Source organism: Parus major, chromosome 25LG1 (genome assembly GCF_001522545.3).
Source record: "Parus major isolate Abel chromosome 25LG1, Parus_major1.1, whole genome shotgun sequence".
NCBI lineage: Eukaryota > Metazoa > Chordata > Aves > Passeriformes > Paridae > Parus > Parus major.
Window position 1 is genome coordinate 768,585 of NC_031793.1, and position 24,114 is coordinate 792,698.

Below are 24,114 nucleotides of genomic sequence, written 5' to 3' on the forward strand. Positions count from 1 at the left end.
GCTGCAGTGTGAATTCCTCCCATGGGCAGACAGTCCTCCCAAAAGCACTGTGAGCTGGGGCTTTCCACGGGGTGCAGTCCTCCAAGGACAGGCTGCTCCAGCCTGGAAGCAAGGGACTTCTCTCCTCCAGGTCTTCCACTGGACCACTGTCTCCTATGAGCATCCACCCTCTCTGGCATGGGCACCTCTGCCACGGGCTGCGGGTGGATCTCTGCATTCCCCATGGATCCCCACAGGCTGTGCACGGATCTCTGCCTCCCCTGTGGATCCCCATGGGCTGCAGGGGCACAGCTGCTTCACCATGGTCTTCACCATGGCCCTCAGAGGAATCTCAGCTTCATTTTCAGAAGCTGTGAAAATAAGCCTCAGAAAAGAAAAAGTAGAGAACTTAGAGCTGACTGCAGCTGCAAAGCCTGAAAATAAGGAAGATACAATAATACAATATGCAGGACATGAAACAATAGTTGAGTTTTTAGACTTGGCTAAGATAGACTTTAAGACTGCAGAAAAATATGCTTACCAAGATAGTAGAAGGTTTTAAGCTTAATAACAGAGTATTGTGTATTGTTAATAGACAGCAAACAAGCATTGTTTGAAGAAGGTGTACATGTGTTTCTAGTGATTGGATGGAACAATTGTCTGTAAGCTCAGCCATATGCTATTGGCTGAAAAATTTATAAAATGTTCTGTAACAAATAAATCTTTCACTGCTTGTGGGGACATGAGCTTGTGCCATCTCCTGTGTCTGTAACTGAGACTGGTGCCCAAAATAAAAGTATGTGATGTGTCACCCAGCAGTCCTGTCCCATTTGTGAGAATCTCCAACAGAGCACCTCCTTCCCCTCCTTCTCCACTTACCTTGGTGTTGCCATATTGTTTTCCCTCAAATGTTCTCTCCTCCTCCTTCTCTCTAAGTGAAAAAATCTGTGACTTTGTTTTTACTTCTTAAATATGTCACCACAGATGCGTTACCAACCTCTTTCATTGGTCCAGTTTGGCCAGCAGCATTGTCCATCTTCAGAGCCATCAGCCATTGGCTCTGCTGGACATGGTGGAAGCTTCCAGCAGCTTCTCCTAGAAGGCCCCTCTGTGGATCCCCTCCTGCCAAAAACCAGGCTGTGCAAAACCAATACAAGGATATTGGGGAAAAATTTTTCCTTGTGAGACTGGTGCGGCCCTGGCACAGATGGCCCAGAGCAGTTGTGACTACCCCATCCCTGGGAGTGTTCAAGGGCAGGTTGGATGGGGCAGCCTGTGACAGGGCTGGACCCCTTCCTGTGAAGAAATTCTCTCTAATATCCAATATAAACCTTCCCTGGCACAACCTGAGACCATTTCCTCTTGTCCTGTCCTTCGTTCCCTGGGAGTAGAGAGAGCCTACCCCCTCCTGGCTGCACCCTCCTGTCAGGGAGTTGTGGAGAGTGAAAAAGTCCCCTTGAGCCTCCTTTTCTCCAGGCTGAGCCCACTCCAGCTCCCTCAGTTGCTCCTGGTGCTCCAGCCCCTTCCCCAGCTCCGTTCTTTTCTCTGGATGCACTCCAGCCCCTCAAGGTCTTTCTTGTCATGAGGGGCCCACAACTGACCCTGGGGTTTGCAACTCCTCAGCAGTGCCCAGCACAGGGGACGGGCACTGCCCTGATCCCACCACCACACCATGGCTGGTACAGGCCAGGTGTCCTTGGCCTCTTTCCCCCCGGGCACCCACTGTGGGTGCTTATGTGGGCTTATGTGCAGCTGCTGTCAACCATCACTCCCAGGTTGTTTTCCAGCTCTCCAGCCACCTTCCCCCCAAGCATGGAGCACTGCAGCAGGTTATGGTGACCCTGGCACTTGGCCTTGTTGACTGTTACACCACTGGCTTTGGCCCATGGATCCAGATCCCTCTGCAGAGCCTTCCTGCCCTCCAGCAGGTGAACAATTCCACCCAACTCAGTGTCATCTCCAAACTGACTGAGGAACTCATCACAACAGTCCTGCTTTGCACTCCTGCCCTGGGAAGTGCTACTTACCCTATGCCTGGTCATAGGTTGGGCACATACACCATCCCCACCCTCATCCCCCACAAGCCTGCACAGTAAAGCTCTGCAGCCAGCAGCCGTGTGGAGGGATCAGTTTTTATTTCAAAAGACAGTAACACAATTTTTCAATTTAGTATCAAAACACTGGATAGGGTTTTTGTCTCCAGATTGGCCCCAAAAACTGCTACAACCAAGCAGCATGCTCAAACCACAAGCTACACACTGCAAGTGTGACATTGCCACACTCACACCTCACAACCACAACACATCAGCAATGCACAGCAAGATGGCTCATACTCAATTAAGACAGTAAGAGCAGTCCTGGGCAGGAGGGAAGGCTTGGCTCCGTCCCTCCAGGTAGGCAAAACCACTTCTCCAAGAACACAAGGCTGTTGTACTTAAGCAGTTAAGTGTAACCCAGTGATGAGCAGTGAAGCTTGGTGCATCAGCACTTAGTGAAGGCAAAGTCAGCCTCAAGGTAGCAATGGGTTACAGGGACAGTGGCTTCTCTAAGCCCTTCAGGTGTGGAGGGGAAGGGACACAATCTCTGTGAGGGTTCAATTGTTCAGATGACTGGCTTGGCTTAAAAAAAAAACCAACAAAAAAACCCCAAAAAAAGGATGCTTTCACCCAAGTTGTTCCTTCCCAACACAGAGTTACCTTAAAGCTGAAAAACTGAACTGTGCTTTTAGCAAACAGCTCCTGGAAAGGAAGTTTTCCCAACAGGCTTTCATCCCTAGCTTGGCTACTCTGACTCACAGCCAGAACCATCATATCTGTTTCTTGCCCTGCCAAAGCAGGGTGGCCCAGAGCCAATTAACAGAAGGTTAATACCAAATTTTAAAGCCAAGAGCTTGGAAGTGCAGCTCACCAGCTCACACGTTATTTGGAATGTTTATAATGGCTGCTACAAAAAAAGGTAGTTACAAAATGTGTACATCTCAAACATGCTCTCCAAACATTATTGCATTGCTTATTTCCCTTAATGATGCTGTTTGAAGCTCTGCCCAACCTGGTGGCCTTTAACCCAGGAACAAAGGAGATTTGTGTTTGGTCAAATTGGCAACAGAAAGTAAACTCTGGTCCCAGGGTTAGAGGGCAGCAGCAGCTGAGCAGGCATTGCATGGCAGAGGCAGTGGCAGGGATCCATTACATCTCGTTCAGGTCTAGCAGGGTCTGGTCCAGCATTCTTTGCGTGCAGAGATGCTCCTCTTTGGTGGATTTCAGTTTATCTGGCAGGAAGCAAGAGTTGAGAATTACAAATCTGCATGAAACAATGGAGAATCCTTTGCCAAAAAAAGCTTGTGCCAGCCCCTTCCCCACACACTGCCGCAGCGATCCTTGGACCGGAGTGCCTGGCTGGGTGCAGCTGGAAGCTCTGAGGTTACCTGGCTTGTGTGTAGCCCTCACCTCTCACACTGCCAGTGCTCCCAGTCAGTATGGCCATGGTGCACCTTTAGCCAGAGCTCTAGGCAGTGTTTCACATGCAGGTGTCTCTGACTGCAGCCAGCTCTTCCCAGGGCTTCCACACCTCCACGGCTGACACACGTGGCCCAGCAAGGCACCCAAGAGCAACATACACTTGGAAACCACCCCCTGGAACTACAGCTGGCTGTGCCCCCCTTCCCCTCAGCACAGGGCAGGGATGCCAAGCCCAGCAGCAGGGAGCAGACCACCAGCCTGGAGGGCAGCAGGGCAGGAGCTGGGCCAGTGATAGGCAGAGAGTGAGGAGTGAGGGAGCTGCACCCTGCCCGACACTACAGGCAGCTATGCAGTCAATTCTCACATGTTCCTTAAGCCAGGAGGAGAGCAGATCAGCAGCTAGTGCTCTAAGTAGGCTTCACTCCAAAGGTGAGCCCACCCATATCACTGGAGACATCCACACGCTGGGACACTGGACAGACAGGCTGTAGAAAAATGTCCTTTAGGTACAGGCAGACTCCCAAAGCCACTCCCAACCTCCCCAGGGCCAGAAACTCTGCACAGAAAACAGCCTTCCTCAAGCATGAGCAACGGCAGCATTTAAATATCCCCTGCAGGAACTCAGGACACAGCTTCAGGCCGTGTATTTCGGCATTTGCTGTCAAGATGTCTGTGAGCTTTCCCAACCCATTTCAGGGCTCTGCAGCTGCACTGGGGTCAGGCCTGGGAAATTACTTCTGCCCCCAAACCTTCTCAATTAGGACTCCCCTAGATAGGAATACAGGTGTGCAGTGTCTCACAGACCACAAGGTCAGTCATTTATTGGTAGAAGCCATCATTCCATGCACCAGGAAATCCTACAGTCATTCAGCTAATAGTAAATTAAGTTGTAGCACTTGACAGGCAGCTTCAAGCAGATGTAAGTCTAACTTCACCCCACCCTTCATTTAGGGGGTGCAGCTATACTGGTTCCATGGAGGAGCCAGGCAGGACCCCCTGGACAAGCAACCAAGACTGCTCAAAAACCAGCCAAGTCTGAGGGGTGACTTCACCAAGAACAGAGGTTACCTTTATATATTAAAAAAATGCTTAAATAAATTACAGGTTATATCCAAGTGCCTCATTAAAAAGCAGCAATTGCATAAAATTCGCAAGTCTGCCAGTCTTAATGATCAGATTTCACTGTGGTCCACAGCACTGGTGGTCGCAATAAGCTTGTTTAATGGGATTAGTGGGCCCCTTCTCAGTCACACAGATCATGCAGCGTTAACTTCAGCTCATTAGAGAGCAGGCGGTTTTTCTCAAGCTGGCTGTACAGGCACTCTGCAGCAGTGACAGGATAAGGGAAACAAGAGGAAGAGAGAAAAAGAGAGAAAGGGAAGGTTAGTAGAGCACCAAGATGAGCACATCAAAAATGCTGTCTCCATAACATGTGCTTCTGAGGACAGCCTGGGTTATTCCCAAAGGTTTGTCTTTCTCTAACTTGTGCTTCAGTTCAGGAAGATCACAGAGGAAACCAAGTGTGGGCAGAAGTGAAAGTGCTGTCAAAGATGTGCAAAGGCAAAGAAAGGAAGAGGAGACACCAGAAGAGGAGCCTGCAGGCAGGGCTGGGCTGGACCCCAGAAAGGACAGAGATCTGGGATGTGCTTTAGACCTGTGGAGCACATTGCAGAAACGAGTCCTGGCACAGCTGCACCAGAAATAGCTTCCAGAGGGAGCCACACCACACTGCAGTGGGATTTACAGGGTTTGAACAGCAGGACAGGCACACCAGAAGAACTGAGAATGACAACATCTCAACCCAGGCCTGGAGGACCTTCCTCTGAGAACACGCCTGGTGTCACACTCACAACCCAGACAGGACTGAAGGCAGCAACTGCTTCAGGTACAGGACAGAGGGACTTTTGGAGCACAGGGTCCTCTTTTACATCTGCCCCAGAACAACTCCATGAGCAGAGCACAAGCTGCCACTGCCTCTGCAGCCGTGGCCTCTCCAGTCCCTGTCCTTATAGCCCCATAGAGGTCTAGCTGCCACATGCATCCTCAAGGCTCATGCCAAGCACTCATGGTCATCAGCATGTTTGGTCCCTTTCCAGGATCTGTCACTTCTCAGGGCTCAGTGGCCCATGTCCTGCCACACAGCCTGTCAGCCACAACCAGCCACCACAGAGATTCAGCATCTCTCCCTGCTCATTTGCATGGGCAGAGTCCTCCCAGCCTGACAGCTCCAATTCCTGCACTTAGGAGAATTCAGGCAGTGAAAAAACCTTATGCATCATCTTCCAGCCTGGCAGAACCCACCAGCACCACCTGCAGCGACACACAGTGTGATGCCTCTGCTGGAGGAGTGAGCCTAAAGCACAGCCTTGGTTTGGGCTTCCCCTCTAATGCTTGTACTATGAGGTCCTAGGATTCTCAGGCACCCTCTGAAGGGGAGCTACACCATTCCTCATTGCTTTCAATCTCAGAATATTTTGCTCTTGAACGAGACCTAGCTGGGTAAAATTCCAGAAAGTCAAGTGGTTTACATGGAGCAACCAAAGCATGTTGCCCTCCCCAGAGTCTCGGGTCAGTCCCTCCAATGTGACTGACACCTGCACACAGAGGGGGAAGCTCAACTTCAGCTTCACCCTCAGCTTCTCTCAGTCCTCAGGACCTGATCTAACTGCATCTTGTTCTGCAGGAGGGGACAGTAATGCTGACTGTTGTCCCTTCTTTAAAGCCACTAAGGGACCGAGGCACAGGCAGACAAGCCAATGATTTTTGTCCTACCACAATCTGGAAATTGTGGGTATGTGGCATCCTGGCCCATGCCTTGCACAACAGCTACTACTGCTGTGAGGGACTGGCTCCATGCTGGCTCTGAGCAGCCCCAATGCCAGTCCCCAGATCTAAGTGACTCAGGCTGGTCCTGAGTGGCAGAGGATGAGAGTGAACTTGGCGCAACAGCTCACAGCTTTCAAGCAAACATTCCTGTTTGTGTACAGGGACCTGATGATTCACCCACACAAGGTAGCAGACTGGAGTGTTTAGCATGACTGAACTTCCCAGACTTCAGGAACAGCTTCTCCATACAGAGCACCTGCCCAGATCTGCAGCAGCCATGTTTGGCCTGCTCCCTTCTACACCCAACCCCAGGGCAGCCTCACCAGCTATCCCTGCCACTCAGGGAGCCCCAGGACATGGGGAGCCCCAGGATCCCGCTCTCCTGGTCAGTTAACCTATGTTTGCAGCACTCCCACATCACAGCACAGCTCACACTAACCAGCCTGCACAAGCCCAGCAATCCAGTCAGACCAGATGCCTCCAAAACCTCCCAGGGTAAACACTGCATCACCCACCCACATACCCATCCACCACCCAGAGTGGATTCCTTCCGGATGAGTGGGAAAAGGGCCTGCCACAGCCCAGCCTTAGGTAACACTCCCAGGAACATCACTGTGCAGAGAAGAGCCACCAGCTCCCCACAGCAAGTCAGGATGCAACTAGACCTCCCTGTGAGGAGAGAGGCACTTCCCAAGGGCAGGCTACCACCTCCCACCCACTAACTATCACAGAAGGGGTGAAGTTGAAAGGTTATCTGTGGGTCCAACCTCTCTGCTTAAGCAGAGTCATCCCAGAGCACATCACACAGGATTATATCCAGATCATTCTGGAATATCTCTTTTGAGGGAGACTTCACACCATTTCTGGGCAATCTGCTCAATGCTCAGTTACCAACACAGGCAAGAAAATCTTCCCCATGTTCAGGTGGAACTTCCTGAGCATCAGTTTCTGTGTGTTGCTGTTCTACTGCTGGGCACTACCAAGCAGAACCTGGTCCATCCTCTGACACCCTCCCTTCAGATATTGACAGACAATGATGGTGTCCCTGTTGTCATAAGAGCTGACAATGGAACACTAGCCTGGAAGCCTTCATATTTACAGAAGCCCTGCCTGTCCCACAGGATCCAGATCCTCAACTCCAGCTGCAGTTGCGTTACTGAAGACTTCTGGGTTCTTGCTTTGTGCTTACAGGGCACAGCTACTGCCCCACATCCCCGGAGAGTCAGACCACACTTGGAAATTCCTTGAATGCTCCCTCTCTTCCCCATCCAGACTGGCCACCAAAGACAGAATGGGACAGGCTGGGGCATGTGGGTGTGTCTAGATTATCCTGACTGCCAGTGCTGTCATGTGGAGACCAGAAGGGCACAAACCTGAGAAAGCCACGGGAAGTGTCCCAAGTCATCAGAATGCTGCTCACGAAGGGCTCTTCGGGCACTGTGGCAGACGAACCAATCCAGAAAGGAAAAAGTATTTGACTAACCACCATGAGGCAGCACATACCATTGTGAGAGGATGACCAGTGTTTATCATACCACATCAAATAGCAACAGCGCCAGTGGTGACACACGCCAGGCATTCACAGCCCACTGCCAGTGGCAGTGCTCAGTGGGAAGCTCCATGACATGCTCCTAGAAGGATCCTGCAGCCCTCAGCCCCTGCATGGGGAGGGCTCTGCAAAAGATTCCCCAGCTCAAATGCTCACAGCCCTGCTGCAGTGCCTTCTCATTCCTGAAGCAGGAGGCCACACATCCCTCCCCCTGGCACAGGCAGCACCTCACACCCAACCAGTTCTGCCCCAGTGGAGACCAGCCAGAGCACACACAATATTTATTGGCTTCCATACCCTGGCTAACGACTATCAGGTGTGTGACCTCCCACTGCAAGCTAGCATTTGGCAACCAGTGCTGGTGAACACTCCAAAGCAGGCAGGAATGAGGAGTGTCTTCAGTCAGGCACAGCTCCAGGGCCTCCTGATGCAACCCCCAGCCTCCCATTTGACCCCACAGGCCCTGTCTGCAGAGTTGCCATCACATCTGGGAGCCAGTAACACACCTCAAAGGAAAATCCAGCATGCTAGTGAGGTCTGTGTTCCACCAAGGGTGACACCAGTTTGAAGGCAATGCTGAAACAGTTATTCTAAAGCAGCAAGTGGTCACTAGAAACCCATTTCTCAAAAGCAATGGCCATTTATGCAAGAATTGTTTTCCTTAAAAAAGGTGACATCATGCTTGAGCAAAAGGCAAGAGAAATACAAAAAGAGCTTTATGGCTCCACACAAGATATGCAGATGAGAACAACATCCTCCCAGCTCCCCCGACACGGAAAGGGCAGCCCCTCAGAGCAGGCTGTGTCTGGCACATCAGGTCACACAGAGGGAGCTTTGTTTGGGAGCAAGTGCAGCAGAACTGGGGGGCTGCTGCTGCTGCTTCTGTGTCTTTAGAGCACCAATTCCCAGGGATGCCCTGTGCACAGTAACTGGAAAAAGGTACTGGAATTCAGAGTCAGATGAAGAGAGCATGAATGACGGGTGCAGATGCAGAACAAGCCACCAAGCAGAGAGACAAATCCAAAGCGGAGTTTGGAATCACAAGACTTATCTGTGTGAGACAGAAGGAGACACTAATTTTAAGAGAAGCTTCAGTGTTTGTGCACAGCAAACTGCTTAGGGAACTTTGGGACACTCGTGTTAAGGCTCTTCTTTGTGGGGTGAGGACCTGGCCTCTCCTGGGTTAGCGCAAGGACCAGGTGGAGAAGTTGTTAGCAGCACCCACTGCAGATCTGAACACCAAAGCTGAGGAGCGAAGTTGCAGAAACACACAAGTTCAGCTACTTCCACAGATCAGTTCATGATCTGGCCCATCTCAAGCCTATTGTGGCAATTCCTAAGGAATCCACCTAAGCACTATCCACAGCCTCTTCCAGAAGGAATCCTGAGACCATGGCCCAGTGGCTCCAGCAGATAACAAAGCCACATTTCCTGGGAAAGCCTTTCCCAGTAAGAATGGGAATTGCACTCAAATTTAAGTCAGAACCCTTTCAGGCCAGCACAGCACTTGGTTACACATGCAGATCACAAGGACCTAGAGTTAGAGGAAGGCATGCTGGGGCAACTTGGGCAGATCTGTAGAAGTAACCTGGGCAGCACAGTGCCGTCAATTCTCCAACTACAGAAACCACAGCAAACCAAGCAAGCACTGGCAGTCCAGCCTGCTGAAGCGAGAGGCGAACTCCAGCCAGCTCATATTTACATGGAAGTCATGTCATTCAGGGCGTGGTCCAGTTCCTCACTAATTGCTTTGTACTTCAGTTTCTGGGCATAGAGCTCATCTAGAAGACGTTTAGGAGGAGAACAAAAGGAAAACAATGAGGGAAGGCAAAGGAGTTCTTCCAACACTCTGGGGCAGGAAAAGCAGGATGGGATTCACGAACAGAAGAAAATGAAGTTAGATGTGGAGCCATCACAACTTCGTGTTCATCCCCATCAGTGAACAGAAGGGTTCCAGCAGCATGAGGACTGACTGACCCACAAGTGCCTTTCAGGATTACAATCCAGCTCCAACGGCCAAGCACTCAAACCACATCACCTTGTAAAAACAAGCTGTCCAGCTAGGTCAGCAGGAACCAGTGTCAGGAGGAGCAGCAGGGAAAGGCAACTCCATCCACTTAGGGAGAAGCTTGTTTCACCTAAGGAGAGCACTGATAATTGAGGTGTTTTGCTCTCACCCATGTCTCAATGCAAAGACTGGCTTGGGAGAAGTCAGTCATGTAATAGAGCTGGGCATCAGAGGAAATTCCAATCCTGTAAGGATGCAGTGAGGAGGGGGAGCAGACTGGCCACACCAGTGTTCTCCATCAGATAATGGAGCAGACAGGCAGCTCTCCGCCTCCAGGGAGGGGTGGGCCTGGAACTGTGCTGTCACATCCCTGAGCCCTGCAGAGCTGGCACAGGCTGCTCCAGCTCTCGCTGCCTGGGCTGTAGTACAGTTAACAGCCTCACAGAGCTTGGGGAACTTTGTCAGTTGTCATAAACTAGGTCACTCCAGCAGCAAGGCTGTAGACCAGAGCCAATTCTCAATCAACAGGTTTCAAGGGGAGCATGCAGGGATTTGGAGGACTTTTTGCAGTTCCAAATAAAAGCTTGTCCTGGATCATGAGGTGGCTCAGATTGCTGCTTGGCTGCAGCTCTGGAAGAGCTCAGCTGACACCGTTGCTATTTCTAGATAATGAGTGACTCCAGACCATAGGATGGTGCTTTGTGTCTCCAAGACCTGGCACTAAAAGACCACAAAGGCCCACCTGTGGTCAAGGTAGGAGACCTGTAAGGGCTTTGGTTTACCAGCACCACTGCTCCAGCCACAGCAATCCACAGAAGAATCTGGCCACAGTCCCAGATTTAAGGGAGGCAGCTGAAACCTTCTCCCTCTGTGGCTTGGGGCCAGGTTCTGCGGTGGCTGGCCTCAGGAGTGTTCCTGAAGAACTGTGTGAGGGAATGGGAGAAGGAAAGGAACACGCCCTTGGCACAGGCTGACTACCCCATGGACTGAACTGCTGGCAATTTAACCTTGATTCAGGCCTCACACACTGGGGAGTCTGAGTGTTCATGGGGGCTGTTTCAAGACTCACTGACTCCTGTGGTTGACTTGCAAGACACCATTTGCAGTAGCCAGCACATGCATGACGTTCTGCATGCACAGATGCTCTTGTGACCAATTCTTACAAGTTCAGGTGTTTCTTTCCTATGCCACTCCTAAATTAATTCGATTAAGCTGGAGCACAGGGATTTAGTTACATTCCTAAGGACATCACTACCATAATATACCAATTATCTAGATAAGGCCAGGTGTCTGGATCAAGAGTTTGAGACCTGCTGCAGAACAGCCAGGGAACAGCTTTCAGAGCAGAGGCACAGGGCAGGGCTCTTGCCAAGCCTCACCTTGGAGGTAAATTGGGTTATGCTCCAAGTAATGAGGAGCACAGCAGCCTCTCTGCTCTCCAGCTACCTGAGAGATAGCCCTCCTTAACTTCTCACTAAACACACATTCTTTGGTTTCCTGTCCCCAGAATGTACCTTCCAGATCATCAATGGTCTTCTCCAGCTTGGCTACAGAGCGCTCAGCAAATTCAGCACGGGTCTCTGCCTGCCAGACAGAAACAAGCCAGTTAGTGCAACAGCTCTACAGCAAAGGGCATCAGTCTGAGGACATGGAGTCTCCCACCCTTCACATCTCTTCCCAGTCAAGCTGAGGCCAGCTCACCCAGCTGGGCCATCCTGACATGGTCACTCACCTCTTTGAGTTTATCAGTCAGAATCTTGATCTCTTCTTCATATTTATCCTCTTTTTGAGAGTACTGTGGAAAAGGAGTCAGCAGTCAGCAGCCCCAGATACCTCCCTCTCCAGAGAGCCCACAACTAGAGAGGCTGACGTAAACTCATCACTGCAGCACACATGCCAACAGAACCTTCCAACTGGGAGTTGTTCACATCCTTACCCAAGTCCAACAGGACTGGATCAGGCAGCAAGCCTCACATAACACATGGAACACAAACTTGGATGCAGAAAAATTCTCATCTTAACGTTTTAGCAGCTTAAACATCCTGGCTGATTAAGTCTGTCCCAAGGCAGGGAAAGGCAGCTGGGCTTCCCACACCCCAGCTTCCAGAGCCCTCCAATGGCTTATGTTAGCCCTCCCAGCAGAGTAAGCACAGCACTCCAGGCTTGCTTAAGACTGCAGCTGAATCATTTCCACCCCAGTGGGTGCTCTGCTGTTTACACACCCATCTAGCACAACAGCAATGTTTCTGGCCCTGGGACAGGTAGCCCTACCTTCTCAGCCTGAGCCTCAAGAGACTTGAGATTGTTGGTGACATTCTTCAGCTCCTCCTCCAGCTCGGAACATTTACTGTGGGGTTTTGTAAGGAAAGGGGAGAGAAAAAAGGGAAAGAAGAAGTGGGAGGGAAAGACAGGAAACAAGAAGTGAATCCACATGCAGGGAAGACCAGGAAGTTTTTTAGGAGACTGTCTGAAATGAGACTGGATAGGACCCTGCTTTGAGTCCTATCAAAGGCACCTGTGCAGAAAGCAAGTTCCCATTTGCTTCCAAGCTCATGCTTGAAGTATTCTGCCAGCACATGCACGGGGCACAGAGCTGAGCAGTGAGATGTGGACACAGGTTTCTGCCAGACTTGGGAGTCTCCAAGGAGAAGCTTCACGTTTAGTGTGCTGTATGGAGGGAAGGACAGAAGGACAGCCACCACCACTCAGACAGGGATATTTATGGGCAGAGAAGACAGTATGTTCCATGAGAGAGAGAAAGAGACACAGTTAAGCTGAGGGGAGGAGCATAGTGAGGAGACCACATGAGTTCTGGTTTAATGGTTCAAGAAGGGAAAAGTTAGTACCTTTTCTTCGGCAACAGACAGACACTTCAAGTTCTGGTCCATCACTCTGATCTGCTCCTGCAGCTCCCGGCAATGACTGTTAGTGACGGTCACACAAGGGCACAAGCCAGGTGGGGGCAAGGTCAAAAGGAGCACCAAAACCACACCACCACAGAGCAAAAAAGGGGATGGGGGGAAACACAAAAAAGTCATGGTCACAACATGCACGTCTGGGCAGGAAGCACAGTGCTGCTGCTGCTGCTGTGTACACACCAACTGTGTTAGACAAGGCCCAGAGCAGGGAAAGGCCCTGACCAGCTCCTCAAGGATCAGCTAAAGCATCCAGACATATGAAAGGATGGGGCACCAGGATTTGTGTCTCTGCTCTGAGCAGAGGAAGCCGAAATTTCTGTTCAGCAGTGCAGAAGCCAGTAGTGGTTACTGCAAGTACTTGGAGAGGCTCAGAGACCAGCCTCAGCCACAGCTCTGCCCTTGGCAACCCCATATGTCACTTCAGCCACTGGCTCAGGAGGCCTCTGCCACTTCAGGACAAGCACTGTGCTCTGTAGCAACATGAACAATCTTGTGACTGCACACACAAAGCAGTGCTGGTGAATACTGAGGAGAGAAAGACTCTCCAGCATCCATGACTAGGGAATGCCTCCATGCAAACGGGCAGAGCATCTCCACCCAAGGCAAATGGCTTCACAAACTCCATGTCCTAGGTGGAGTTAATCCTGTTTCAAGGAGGGAAGTGCTTTCATCCGTTTCCTTCACGGACCTAAACCCACCCTGTGCTTCAGGCCTTGTGTAACAAATTTAGCAATGCAGTGTTAGTTTCCATGCAGAGGCAGACCTGCCAGGTACATGCAAGCGGACTACTCACGACTCTGCAAGCTCAGCTCTCTCTTCAGTACGCTCCAGATCTCCTTCAATGATCACCAGTTTCCGAGCAACCTGGAAAGGAGAATCAGAGTAAAGAGGAAGGAGGATAGTCTTGTGCTTGTAGGGTCTGCATAGCAGTGAATGGAAGGAATGCCTGCAGGACCACTGGAGCTTTTGGCCAAGCAGAGGCAAGTCTGCTGAGAGCCAGGCTCTGACCCTAGGTTTGCCATAAGCAGGAAGAGAACTCAACTCTACTGGCCCAGGTCAATCATACTAGAGCAAGAGTCTCACCTCCTCATACTTTCTGTCTGCCTCCTCTGCAATGTGCTTGGCTTCCTTGAGCTGGATCTCCTGCAGTTCCATCTTCTCCTCATCTTTCAGAGCTCTGTTTTCAATGACTTTCATGCCTCTGCCCAAAAGCAAGCACAGGGAGGGAAGATGTTTAAAACAATCTTGGACAAGCCAGCAGTGCAGTGAGTTTCAGAGCATTAACAGCACTGCCCTGGAAGCACAGGCTTGATAAGCCGTGACTCCTCTGAATGAAGAAGGTGACACAGGAAGGCAGAGGCTGCTGGGCTCTGCCAGCAACCTCAATTGCTTGGAATTAACTGCTGCTTGGACCATTCCTCCAGCAGATCACCGGGTTCCGGGGCCAAGGGAAGTGCAATGCTGCTGAGAACAAACCCAGCTGTCTTAGGGACTCAGCACAGCCATGTCAAGCACTTTCCTATTTCAAATGCAGGAAGAGCCAAGTCTGTCTCTATGCCAGGCCACCAGCTGGGTCAGGCTGCTCACAGTGTGTGCATGAGGAAACACATTAGACAGCTGGAAGTGGACCCCTCCTCTTTGAATCACAGGCCAGGTCAGGGGACATCTGCCACGATGGAGCATGCTGGCAGAGGCAGATGGAAGACAGGCTGCCCCACCAGCAGCCACCTTTACAAGGCAATGGTGTCCGTGAACCCATTTATTTCCCCTCCTTTGGAGTCAGAGATGCATGGTGGCACATGGCACTTCCTTGATACCAAGCCTCAGGTTCCAGGACACTCAAGGCCATCAGCAGCCTCAGGTTCATCAGCATTGTTTTAGCTGCTCTGCATAAGCAGGCACTGACTCCCACATCCAGCTTTGATGTGGGATCTCCTCCCCCACTCTAGGAAGCCCAAAAAGTTGATGGCACCGGACACTCAGTGTTTGACAGAGTGCAAGCAGGAGTCCTTGCTCACCTTTCGCTCTCATCTGCTGCCTTCTCTGCCTCTTCCAGCTTCTGCAGAGCTGTGGCAAGGCGCTCCTGAGCTCGGTCCAACTCCTCCTCTACCAGCTGGATACGGCGATTCAAAGATGCCACTTCTGCCTCAGCCTGCAGGGAGCAGAGGAGGGTACTCAGCCTGTGCAGGTTTAGCAGCTTGGGTAGGGCTGGTGAGATCTGCCTTGGGGTCAGCAGCAGCACACAGGAGCCCAAAGCAAACCCAGGATGCTTTAGCACTTCTCCCACTTATCTTGGCAACACATCCTGCATGCTTTTTCCTCACAGCAGCCTTCCTGCAGGTTTCTCACTGCCAGCCTGTGCTGCTCTGACAGTTTAAGCCATAAACACTGAGGAGATGACTCACACCAAGGGCTGCCTCTGCAGCTGCCAGGATCCTGCCAGGCCATTCATCACAGCCCTGTTTATCCACAACGCCAGAGCATGGTGACAGCTGCCACTTAGCAGAGAGTCAGTTTACTGGTGTGATCTGGACATGAGTGTTGCTTGAGGCAAACCCTCTCATCAGCAAGGTGAGAAGGATTAACATGTTCTAGGATGTGCCAAGTTGTATTGGGTGCTGGCAGGCTGGGCTGATCACAGGTGCTGCCCAGCCTCAGGGCTTGTTGCTGCAGTGTCCACAGCCCCAGTGGAGAGCCTGCAGTACTTGAGGCTTCCTTCCTCCCAGCGACACACTAACAATTCAGAGAAAGTGCAAAACCCCTCTCCAGTTTTGAGACAGGTCTAGGAGGCTGTTCCCCAGCAATATCAGTCATACACATTGGGAGCTGATGAAACTGCTGACAGCCTGCAGACATCTGGCAGAAATGTGACTGAGGTTTTAAGGAGCTGGCATAGATCAGAGGCCATCCCACCCCACAAACACTGCAATCCATGTCCTAGTCAGCCTTCAAAGAGGCTACAAGCCAGCCCCCACGGCATTGCACTGGCAATAGAGATGGTGGGGAACACAGACCATGCAGCTTTGTGCTCAGTTCATCACTCGTGTGGCAGAGCCACTTGCTTGTTCTCGGTAAGGCAACACAGCACTGCCATCACTCTGTAGCTTGCTCCAGTGTTGAGTCAGAACACAGCCAGGGTAGATATAGAGGACAGGAATTGCCCTTCGGTGCTGCTGAAAACAAAGCACCTCAAGGCCAAGGATGAAAATCCCTTCAGTGGCACTCCTCTTCTGGATCAGACCCAGACTAAACAGTCAACTTGAGACTTGCTGCAATCTTTTTGGGACCCTGGGGGAATTATCTGTTTGGCCACGAGGCCTCTGCTTACAGCCGTATTTGTTAACTGCAGCCAAAGCCCAGGGCAGCCCAGATGCTTTCGGGACTCTGACACCCCACCAGGACACCCTTGGAGAGTCCAGAATCCTGCTCCCCAACAGGACTACAAAGGCAGGCAGGAGTGCAGCCATTCCAGGGCAGCACTGTGATCTTCTGCAAAGACCTGGGCACAGGCACATGCCAAACAAACACAAAGTACCTCAGCTGCACATAACAAAGCATCCTTCCAAGACAAACTGCTCCTCACTAGGCCTGAAGAGGGAGGAGCAGAATGATGAAAGGCGCCAGTGTTTGATTGGGGCCCAACACCAACTGCGTCCAGCTCCCAGAGGGGCTGTCTGAGCTCTCCCCCCTCACTGGAACTGAGGCACCCCTGGCAGTTCCAAGACCAGGCTGGGAGAGCACAGAGGAACTCCCATGCAGGTACAGCTGGCTCTGGAGAAGCCCACACCCCTTTGGTGCCCAGAGCCAACACACACCCCACTGAAAGGGGAAGTGGTCTGCCTGAAGAGGAACGGAACAATACCTTAAACAGAACAGGAAGGAGACTGACTGACACGCATCTTTTCCCTGTTAAAGGGGCTACCAGATGTTGAGGTGGAGGACCTCCTCCTTCCTTCTCCCAGGCAATGAAGACACATCAGTACAGCGGGCCTCCACTTCCTGACCCTCTGAACTTGAACCCTTACTTGGTGCAGGCAAGTTCAACCCACCCAAAAACCACCCTTATTTTTGAGGAAGTGCCTCTCCCCTGCTCCAGAAGAGCCCTGACACCTCCTGTTCTGTTGCTTCTCCCTAGATACAGATGAAACTGTCAGGCTTTCCCAGAACATGGGGTGACACTTCCAGGTGACTCTTTCAGGCACCCCTGCTACAAGTGGCATATTTCTGTTATTCCATGCTTCCTTCATGAAGGCAGCCCTGAACCAGGTAACACCTGGAGTCCAGAAAATCAGGTGAGAAGCTCATCCAGGCCTTTGGGACTCCCCATTGCTGCCCCAAGAGATTCATGAGGATACCTCAGGACCCATGGCCAGGCAAGCCCTGGGCACCATACTGGGAGCACTGGTTCTCTCCCCTGGAGGAGGTTCAGGGAGCTGGGAAAAACACGCCTGTACCCGTGACAATGCTGCTATTGCAAGGAGAATTCCATATGTGGCTGCAAAGAAAGAGCCAGCTGAGGCATGGGAGTGGCAGGAGCTTCTGCCATGGGCCCGGGCAGCAGAGCCCAGTCCATCCCCGGCAGTGCCACAGCGTTGTCACGGGCACAGGCTCGAGCACTCAGGGGACAGGGCTCAGCTTCACACTTCGAATGCAGCGAAATCATTGCAAATTCAACGATAGTCATGCTTAGATTCGAGCAAGGACCTCCCGTGTCACCCCTGTACCTGTACCCAAAACGCCTCCAGCCTTGCCTGTGTCCCAGTCCCAAGGGAGGCGGCCACCTCGAGGTCCTGCTCGTGTCACCTCATCCCTGTCCCCAGCCTTTCCGGTGTTCCCAGCCCGGTGGCGAACGCGAGCGCTGCCAGCTCAGATCCTGCTCCTTCCTCCCTTTCGGTCAGTCCCACCCCAGCCCCTCTCTTCCCTCGCGGCTGCCGGTCCCAAGGGCAGCGGAGAGCCCCGCTCGCCGGGATCCGGGCAGGATGCGGTGTCTGAGAGCGCTCCAGAGGGCTCCTGCGCCGGCCACATCCCGAGGGAGCCCGCTCATTCCTTCCATCTTACCCGCGCAGCTCCGGGCTGGGGCCGCACAAGATGGCCGGGGCCTCCCCCGCCCCCCGGCCGGGTCCCTCCCTGCTGCTGTCCGTCCCGGGACACCGGTAACAGCGAAACAACGACAGGCCGATCATCCCGGCCTCGGTGTCTGCTCAGCACCACGGGCGGGTCCCAGGGACCCAGAGAGAGCCACGGACATAGAGCGAGAGCCCCGGTCCCAGCTGACGCTTCGGCCCGGGTCAGCATCCCGCGGGCACTCCCGCGGCTCGGAATGACCCCCGGCCCCGGGCGCGCCGCCCGTCCGGCTCCGTCCCCGCCGCACGGTCCCGGCGGTACCTGCTCGCGGTTGCGGCGCTCGGCTTCCACCTCCCGCTGCAGCCGCTCCGCCCGCTCCTCCGCATCGTCCGCCTGCTGCTGCAGCACCTGGATCTTGCGCTTCACCGCCTCGATAGTGGTGGCCCCGGCCATGCTCGGTCTCTCCGCTCCAGCCCCGCCACCCCCAGACACCGGGACCGCGCCCGGAACGGCCGGTCGGAAGTGACGTCACTTCCGACCCACCCCGCGGGCGCGTTACCGGGGAGATGAGGAGCGGTCGTCGCGCTCGGGGCGTGGCGGGGCCACCGAGACCGGGACCAGCAGGAAAGGGGGCACCGCGTGGGGGACATGTGTCGGGACCTGGCGGGAACGGGGCACCGGCACCGGGGGGAGGACCGGGGACTGCCCCGCGAGCACCTGGGTTCACCGGGACCCGCCCCATATGGGCGTGGAGGCACCGGGACTGGCCTCATGTGTGGCAGGGCCCGCAGAATCCACCCGGCCCCAAACGAGCCGCCCCGCTCCGTGGCCGGACGCCCCTCAGCCCCGCGGGCTGCGTTTGGGCACGGCCCCGCCGGGAGTTGGCCACCCCTGGAGAACCCCCAGACTTTGCCGGGGCCATGAGCCCACGGCCCTGGAGCAGATCCTGCTCCTTCCTTCCACCCGGGGGTAGGGCTGTGGCCACCAGGCTCCCAGTCCACTTCCATGTGTGAAGTCCCAATGGTGAAACGGCCTGAGCCGAGACTAAAATCCTCCTGTCTGCGAAGATCAACATTCTTCAGAGCTGGGAGCTGTGTTCCTCAGTGTCATGACGGTCACGGAGCCACCCAAGAGCTCAATAAACACATCACTGAGCCCTGTCACTGAGTCCTGTTAAATGCTCTCATTCCCCACAAAGCCTATTCGGCAGTGCTTCGAGGATGTGGATGGAAGGGGAAGTCTCCAGGCTGCTGGCCTGAAACCCTCGGCAGCCAGGCAGATAGATGCTTCAGGAGCGTTTGCCTGGGATGGCACGTATGGTATAGCATGTTTCCAGGGATGAGGTGAGAATCAAAAGGGTTCTGTTGGGCTGGAAGCAACTGGGAGCCAGCTCTGCCCTTTCAATGCTCCAGGGTGCAAAATCCCTCCACTTCCCAGAGCCAGGGGCAAACTGGGGGAACCCCATGGGCCACTCTGGGAGGCAGCAGCCAGGAAAAGGGGCTCCAGCTGCACAGAGAGGGATCCACAAAGAAGCAAGTGGGGATGTGGTGACAGCAGGGAAAATGCCAACAAGGAGCAGAGGGAGGCAAGAAGGGTGTGAGGGAGGGAACGGGCTCCCAAGAGCTCTGCAGTGCTGCAACACAAGCCGATTCCAGTGCAGGGCTGGTAACAGGGATCTGCAAGCAAAGCTGCAGGGTGACATGTCCCAGGGCTCTGAAGCTCCCAGTGAGAGGGGCCAGGTGCTGTGCAGGGCTCAGGCGCTTCCCCACTAGCACAGCGGGAGAGGACGGCTCCTGCCTTCTCTGCATCACAGCTGGGCTGCATCACTCTGACACTGGACCCTGAGACATCCCAGCCCTACGAGGACTGCCAGGTCCTGACAGGTGATGAGCGGGGCCTCATGGCTCGTGATGGCAGGAGAGCAGCCACTGGGTGAAACCCTGCACCGCTCGCACCATTGTTTTCCTGGAAACAGCGGACAACAATAGCTGGGCTGTGCAATGCTCACCCTGGCCGTGAGCCCCCGCCCTCAGGGGGATGAGGGCTCCCCCCTCCTCCTTCTCCTCTCTCGGAGCTCGGCTCCTCCACCCCCAGCCGTGACTCAGAGCTTCCTGGGGACACGTGGACCCCATATCCCGCGCTTGATGGGCTGCTCTCTGCCTGGCTCTGCCCTCCGGATACGTCCTTCACAAGGCCATTCTCTGCTCCTGGACACCTACACAGCTTTATCGGGAGCACACTGAGCCGGGCAGGGACTTAACTGTGTCCCCAAGGCATAAGGAAGGCTGCAGCCCCCCCAGGAAGGGGGGGCAAGGCAGTGCTCAGCTTCCACCCTGCACCCCATACGTACATCCGCCGCCTTCTTCTCTGCCAGCTCCAGCTTCTCCTGGGCGTCTTTCAGGGCCTCAGAGTACTTGTCCAGTTCATCCTCTGTCCCCTTTAGCTTCTTCTGCATAGCAGCTAGCTCATCCTCCAGCTGGAAGGACAGTGTCGTGACCACAGGTGGACATCACTCTTAACCCCCACACCCCAAGAGAGTCCCGCCTGCCTCATCCCAGGCTCAGCTCTGCCCCATGGCATCCCTCCCACCCCATCTTTGGGACCAGCTCTGCCCCACAGTGCCCATCTGTTTCCCACATCCCACCAGCTGGCAGGGACTGAGCCTCGGCTAGCCCTCAGGGTGCCCTTGAGCTGTGGCATAATGGCAGCTGTCACACTCTCAATACCCCAGGCAGAGTCTCTTTTGGGGCTGGGCTCAGCGTGACCCAGCAGAGGCAGAAGCCACCCCCCAACATCCCTGGGCTGGGGGCTGTGGCTGTCTGCCCTACCTGCTTGCTCCGCTCTTCCGCCTGCTTCTGCTCAGCCTCTGCCTGCTCTGCCCGGTCCAGGGCATTCTCCTTGTCCAGCTTCAGCATCTGCATCTTCTTCTTGATGGCCTCCATCCTTGGTGGGACACAGGCAGTGGTGGGCAGTGGGATGCAGGACAGATAATGGGTGGGTAGGGCAGCTGTGTTGCCTGTGCCCCACTGACCGTTTATCAGCTCTGCCCAGCACAGGGGCTTTGCCTTTCTTGGGCTGACCCGCCTCCCCACCTTCCCAAAAAGTCTGTGCTCAGGACCCATTATGTGTCCCGGGGGCTCCGGGTGGCCACAGCCTTATTTGGGCTCCCGAGGACAGCTGGGGTGTTATAAAAAGCAGCAGTGGGTCTGCAAGAGGGGGTCCTGCATTGTCCCAGGTACCCCCTCCCCCCATGCAACGGGACACCCTGGCTGGTGTCCCGAGCACTTCCTCAGGATGCTGAACTGGGTCTGTTTAGCACTGGCATGAAGTCCTCGCTCCCCATTTGCCTTCCTGGAGGGGCTTAGGATGTTTTGGTGGCCCTGGGCTGACATTTACCCCTGCCTGGGGGTGGCATGGAAAAGGGCAAGATCATCCTGGTGCTATTTTGGGAGCAAGGGCTTGGCCAAGAGTGTTTGGCTCTGCAGGGAGCAGCAGGGGAAACTGCACCCAGCACCAGGGGCAGAGTCCCCCAGGAGCCCGCTGAGCCTCAAGGCCAGCTCCAGCCATGCTGGTGCTTTGTGCTGAGGTAGAGGATGCTGTTGGCAGCTGGAGGAGCAGATTCCCCAGGCACGGGGAGGAATTCTCAGGGCAAATGGTGGCACTTTGTCCGCAGCCGAGAGGTTTCTAACCTCCTCATGCTGGCCCAGAGATCCCAATGGTCCCATAAATCAAGTTAGGATCTCCCATGGAAGACCCTACCCCTACTGCTCCTACCCAGGGACAGATGTAGAGGGCTAAAGGGGCCAGAACCCGGGGGCCTGGGGGACAGAGACAGAGACCTGGTGGCAGCTCTGGGCACCCTGGGCAGGGCACTGGGGGGGACAGCCCCACCAAGAGCCCTGAGCAGTGGCTGCACCTCCATAAATAACGCCCCCCCGCCCATGCCAGGGCAGTGGAGGCAGTGCTGGGCACAGGGCCACGGGCCTTTGTATTGTCATCATCCCTGGCGTGAGCAGGGGGACAGGTGGCAAGCATTGACCCTGCTACCATCCCAAACCTCCACCAACCCCCGGACGCCTCTGGGTTCCCCCTCTCAAGTCCCATGGAGATGGGCAGACAGGTTTTATTGCAGCAGTGAGGACTAGCAGACGGTGCAAGACAGGGTGCAGAGGGCCCCCCTGTCTGAGGCAGGGCACAGGCAGCATCTGGCCAAGTCGGTGCTGGGCGTCCCTGGCGCTGTAAGAATATGTTTGATATTTAGTTGGTTTTCCAATAAAACAACCTAATATCAAACATATCAGACAGAGACAGGGGCAGATGGAGGTGGGAGGACCTGGAGCGCAGCTGCCTGTAAGAGAAAGAAAAGAATACGCTGAGAGCTGGGGCAGGAGTGGTATCCAGGTATAATCCCCGAGGCACTGCAGAGGCAGCACCCAGCCATACCTCAATGCCTGGAGCCTGCTGGGCAACTGTGCCGGTACTGGGGTGCTCGGGATGCAGTGCTGGAGCAGGAGGCGTCCTGTGGCTGGGATGAAGCCGGAGCAGGGCAGTGCAGGCTTGGTCTCCTGGCATGGCACATCAGGGCACACCATGACATGCACTGGCATGGAGTAGCATGCTATGGCAGGCAGCACAGGGGCCAAAGGGAACCCACATCCATCACCATCTTACCTGGGCTGGCTTGGGGGCCTCTTCTGCGCTCTGGCTTGGAGATCGCCTGGCTGCCGTTTATAACCGCACTCGACTGCACCGAGCAGAGGGACGTGGCCAGCGACAGCCCTGGCCCTGCACACGTGGCCTCGTTCCCATTAATTACCACCCATTGACGTCCCCCTGCCCCCTCCACGGACCCCCGCGCCCTTGTTGCCCAGCACTGCCGGTCGATGCGGTCGATGGTCCTGCACTGCTTGCTCCTGCCCCTGGTCACACTCCCTGTCATTAGTGGGGCTGTCAATACTGGGGGGCCAGCCCTGGCCTGCGGGCCCTGTGCCACCAAGGGGCTACACATGACCCTGCCCAAGGACGAGCCCCATTGACACAGGGGAGTTGTGCCTCACATCCCCTTGCGTTGTAGGAGCTGCTGGAACTCACAGGAGTTTCTCTTCCAAGGAGCAGCTGGAGGGGCTGCCTGTCACCCTGCTGCATCCATATTGAGGATGTGGCCCCACTCATGCTGGGTGACAGAGGCAGGACCCCAGCCCACACTGAAGTAGCTGTTGGGGCCAGGGTGGTGGTGTCCAGCAACAAAGGCACATGGGATATCATGGAGTGCTGGAAGCACAGCCTCCCCACACCACAGCAGTGTTTTGCTGCAGTGGGAAGTGCCAGCCTTGTGAATGGCACCGGGGGCTTTGTGGGGGACTCAGGCTTTGGGGCACCAATGGGACAGAACATGGGGCAGCCAAAATCCTGAGTGCCACGGGAAGGACTGGGACACAGCCTGGCCTTGGGGGTCAGGGGCTTCAGCCTCCTGAGGTGGCCCACGATGAGGTGGGAGTGGGGACAGCAGGGACACACGTGGCAGCAGCAGTGCCAGAGCCAGGGCCGTGTATGTGGCAGTGGGTGATGTGATGCAGCCCGACAGCTGAGCTAATGAAGGGCCGGGGGCGGGGGGTGCTGGCCGAGCAGCCCCCAGCCCTGTCAATAAGCAGAGCCAGAGCAGGCACTGATGGGCCCTGGGGCTGGGAGACACCAAGGTCGGACACAGGCAGAAGGGATGGGAGGTGGGGAACAGGGCCCTCCCAGCTGGGGAGCAGACAGGGATCCTGGGGTGCCTGAATGGCAAGTGGGGACAGGGAGAATTGCACCCAGCCCAGCCAGGCTCCTCTCCCTGCTGCTGCAGGGCTGTGTCACATGGCCAGGAGCACTGTGGCACACAGCAGGTCCTGTGCTATCCAGTGTGCAGCACCCACTCACCTCTGGTGAGGCATACTGGCCCTGCTGCCACCTCCTGGCGCAACCATGGGTGAGATGAAGAGTGCAGGATCCAGAGCACCCAGGGTTGCAGGCAACATATCTGGATCCCAGCCACAGGAATTGTACTGAGCTGTGTCTTCCCCCCACTGCTGCCCTGGACTGTCCCATGCTTCATATGCAGCAAAGACAGCCTGTCTTGCTCAACATGTTTTATTCTTAGTCACGAGTTGGGCGATTCCAGGCCGGAGCCACACACTGGGCTGAGCACTCAGAGCCGCTCCACATAGAAGGCTTTCCCCTGCTGGCGCAGCTCCTGCCGGTGCTGTAGGTGCTCATCCAGGACAAGATGGGACAGGGCATCTCGGCGGATCTGCCAGGTACAGAGGTTGTGCTGAA

The 24,114-nt window shown here is 54.6% G+C and overlaps 1 protein-coding gene across 25 annotated transcripts; it reads right to left on the reverse strand.

Annotated features, from left to right (window-relative positions):
* Positions 1–2,092: 2,092 nt before the first annotated feature.
* On the reverse strand, positions 2,093–23,796 carry TPM3 (tropomyosin 3). Of its 25 annotated transcripts, none has more exons than XM_015650109.3 (12): positions 20,631–21,595; positions 20,153–20,278; positions 14,757–14,890; positions 13,822–13,939; positions 13,532–13,602; positions 12,667–12,742; positions 11,553–11,615; positions 11,335–11,404; positions 9,515–9,593; positions 7,637–7,700; positions 3,802–3,922; positions 3,147–3,247 (listed from the first exon to the last, which is right to left on the reverse strand). In XM_015650109.3, the coding sequence occupies exons 1-11, from the start codon at positions 20,922–20,924 to the stop codon at positions 3,845–3,847; spliced, it is 1,173 nt and encodes a 390-aa protein (XP_015505595.2). In that variant the 5' UTR covers positions 20,925–21,595; the 3' UTR covers positions 3,147–3,247; positions 3,802–3,844. The 25 variants fall into 25 exon arrangements, 23 of the variants coding, with proteins under 23 accessions (XP_015505603.2, XP_015505598.1, XP_015505602.2 ...); XM_015650108.3 differs by lacking the exon at positions 12,667–12,742 and adding an exon at positions 12,092–12,167 and having other exon boundaries at positions 20,631–21,296; XM_033519740.1 differs by lacking the exons at positions 3,802–3,922; positions 12,667–12,742 and adding an exon at positions 12,092–12,167 and having other exon boundaries at positions 3,129–3,247; positions 20,631–20,942.
* Positions 23,797–24,114: the final 318 nt, after the last annotated feature.

Coding starts and splice junctions, on each gene's coding strand:
- TPM3 (XM_015650109.3), bottom strand. CDS start 20,924: ATGGGTCCTGAGCACAGACTTTTTGGGAAGGTGGGGAGGCGGGTCAGC. Junction 13,940..14,756: donor GCAGCAGATGAGAGCGAAAG/GTGAGCAAGGAC, acceptor GCTTTTGGGCAG/AGGCATGAAAGTCATTGAAA. Junction 9,594..11,334: donor GACCATTGATGATCTGGAAG/GTACATTCTGGG, acceptor AACGTCTTCTAG/ATGAGCTCTATGCCCAGAAA.